Source organism: Nothoprocta perdicaria, unplaced genomic scaffold (genome assembly GCF_003342845.1).
Source record: "Nothoprocta perdicaria isolate Ctin4 unplaced genomic scaffold, notPer1 scaffold_251, whole genome shotgun sequence".
Classification (NCBI taxonomy): Eukaryota; Metazoa; Chordata; class Aves; order Tinamiformes; family Tinamidae; genus Nothoprocta; species Nothoprocta perdicaria.
This window is the reverse complement of record NW_020455479.1, coordinates 723,669-726,512: the sequence shown is the minus strand read 5'-3', so window position 1 is coordinate 726,512 and position 2,844 is coordinate 723,669. Positions and strand designations below refer to the sequence as shown.

At 74.2% G+C, this 2,844-nt stretch overlaps 1 protein-coding gene across 1 annotated transcript in view; it reads left to right on the top strand.

Annotated features, from left to right (window-relative positions):
- The window catches only part of SLC43A3 (solute carrier family 43 member 3), a 9,544-nt gene extending 6,748 nt beyond the window's left edge, over positions 1-2,796 (top strand). The window contains exon 11 of the mRNA XM_026040233.1: positions 2,519-2,796. Within this exon, the coding sequence (XP_025896018.1) occupies positions 2,519-2,796 (278 nt within the window). The remainder of the gene's footprint in view (positions 1-2,518) is intronic.
- The last annotated feature ends 48 nt before the right edge of the window (positions 2,797-2,844 follow it).

The following is a 2,844-nucleotide window of genomic DNA, read 5'->3' as shown; positions in this document are numbered from 1 at the left end:
CCCCACCGACACCCGCGGGCAATAAACGGGCACCGCCGCAGCCCTGCCTTGCGCCCCGCGGGGCTTCTCCGGCGTCTCGTATAGGGCTGGGCCCCTTCCCCCGCCCCCCACCTCTGGGGTTTATCGGCGTGGGGGGGCCGGGGGGCTGCTGCTGTGGGGCCCGGCTGCGGGGGGGCGGCGCTGCCCCCGTCCCACCCCCATGCCCCCCTTCTGCCCCCCCAGTCACCGCCCAGTTTTCCCAGTGTCCCCTGTTCCCTCCCCTGTATCCCTCCTCACCCCGACCCTGTGTTGGCCCCAGTGCCCAAAGTGCCCATCCCAGCACCCACCAGCTGCTCCCAGTGCTCCCAGTGCCCACCAGCTGCTCCCAGTGCTCCCAGTGCCACCCAGAGCTCCCAGTGTCCATCTCAGTACCCACTGCCTGTTCCCAGTGCTCCCAGTGCCCCATGTGCCCATCGCAGTGCCCACACCCTGCTCCCAGTGCTCCCAGTGCCCAATATGCACATCCCAGTGTCCACCCAGTACTCCCAGTGCCCGATATACCCATCCCAGTGACCACCCAGTGCTCCCAGTGCCCCATGTGCTCATTGCAGTGCCCACCCCCTGCTCCCAGTGCTCCCGGTGCCCCCCAGAGCTCCCAGTGTCCATCCCAGTGCCCACTGCCCGCTCCCGGTGCTCCCAGTGCTCCCAGTGCCCCATGTGCCCATCGCATTGCCCAGCCCCCGCTCCTGGTGCTCCCAGTGCCCAGTATACCCATCCCAGTGACCACCCGGTGCTCCCAGTGCCCCACGCACCCACCCCAGAGCCCAGCCATTGCTCTCAGTGCCCACCCAGTGCTGCCAGTGCCCATCCCAGTGGGATAAGCCTATCCCAGTGCCCACCTCTTGCTTCCAGAGCTCCCAGTGCCCCCCCAGATCCCGTTGCCCACTCTGCTCTAGCCAGTTCCCCCAGCACCTCCCCGTGCCCCCATCCCATCCTGTCCCTCCCATCCCTTCCCATCCCATCCCTTCCCATCCCGTCCCGTCCCATCCCGTCCCACCGGAGCAGCCCGGGCACTGCCGTCCCCACGGTCCCTCCCGCGGGCACCGCCACGTCCCGGTTCCTGTCCCCGTCCCCCCGGTCCCGCCCGGTCCCGTCCTGCCGCCGGCGTGGGGCGGCACCCAGCAGAGGGGCCACGTGGGGGGCGCCCGGGGGGCCCTGGGCACGGCGCCGCTGCCACCACCCCCCTGCGCCCCCCTGTGCCCCCCTGCGTCCCCTCTGCCCACCCGTGTCCTTGGTGTCCCAACAGGTGCCCCCCCAGGCACCCTGTGTCCCCAGGGACCCCCGTCACCCCCAGGCTGCCCCCCATGTCCCCAGGCCCCCCAGGCTGCCCCCGACGTCCCCTGGTCACCCCCAGGTTGCCCCCATGTCCCCAGGACACACAACCTGCCCCCCATGTCCCCGGGACCCCCAGGCTGCCCCCCATGTCCCCAGACCCCTCTGCCACCCCCCGGGTCAGCCCCACGTCCCACGAACCCTTATGGGGCCGCTCCGTCCCCTTGGTGGCCCTGAACCACCCCTGGGGCCACCCATGTCCCCCTGCCCCCCCCAGGGCCACCCCCAGGGTCACCCCAAAGGTCCCCGACACCCCCTTGTCACCCCCACGAGCACCCAGAGCCGCCGCGCAGGGCAGGACAGCGGGGTCCCCGTGCCCATCGCCGTGGGGTCGCCCTGCCCCATAGCGCCCGTGGCCGCCGGGGGGCCGGGAGGGGGGCGCCGATAACATCTGCGGCGCAACGGGCGCGCGGGCGCAACGGGCGCGCGATGCTATCGGGGCGCGGGTGGCGCAAGGATGCGGTTGGGGGGCCCTATAAGGGCCCTGCGCGCGGGCAGAGCCCCACAGCGCCCAGGTGAGGGTCGGGACCGCGGCGGGGACCGAGGGGGCACCCTGGGGACGGCGGGGGGGACCCGGCCCCAGCAGCTCTGCCCGGGGGGCCTCAGGGTGCCGGGGTGGCTCTGGGTGCCGCGGATGGAGGGGGACGTGGTGGCACCGGGGGGCGCGGGGGTGGCCCTGGGGGGATGTGGGGGACATGGGGGTGGCCCTGGGACCCTGGAGGTGCCCCTCGGGGTGACAGGGGGACCCAGGGGTGACCCAGGGGCTGGAGGGACCCGGGGGTCACCCCGGGGATGGCCAAAGGGACCCGGGGTGGCAGCGGGCGCGGGAGGGACCCGGGGGTCACCGTGGGGTTGGGTGTGGGGCGCGAGGCGACGCAGGGGGCAGCGGAGCCGCGGGGTGACCCGTGGGGCAGCGGCAGGTCCCCACGCGCTGCCCCACGTCCCCAGCGTCCCCAGTGTCCCCAGCGCCGCCGCCGCCACCATGTCCCCCCGGCTGCTGCTCGCGCTGGCCCTGCTGGGCTCCGCCAGCGCCCACCACCTGGGTGAGTGCCCCCCACGCCGCGCCGTGGGGCACCGCGCCGTGGGGCACCGCGCCGTGGGGCGCCCCCCAGGTGGGGGGCCCCCGCGTGACGCCCTGCGCCCCCAGGCGCCGCCGAGGAGGGCGCGCGGTGCCCGCACGAGAGCCAGGTGACGCGCCTGGAGCTGCCCGGCGCCGCCGGCACCGCCGGCACCACGCTGCGCTACGCGGTCGTGCGCTGCTACAAGGGCTTCCACAGCGCCCAGGTGCGCGCCGCCGGGCACGGCCGCGCAAGGGGCACCCGGGAATGGGCACCGCGGGCTGGGAATGGGCACCAGGGGCTGGGAATGGGCACTGTGGGGTTTGGGAATGGGCACGGGCACCGTGGGGTCTGGGAATGGGCATGAGCATTGAGGTCTGGGAATGGGCACTGGGGTCTGGGAATGGGCACGGGC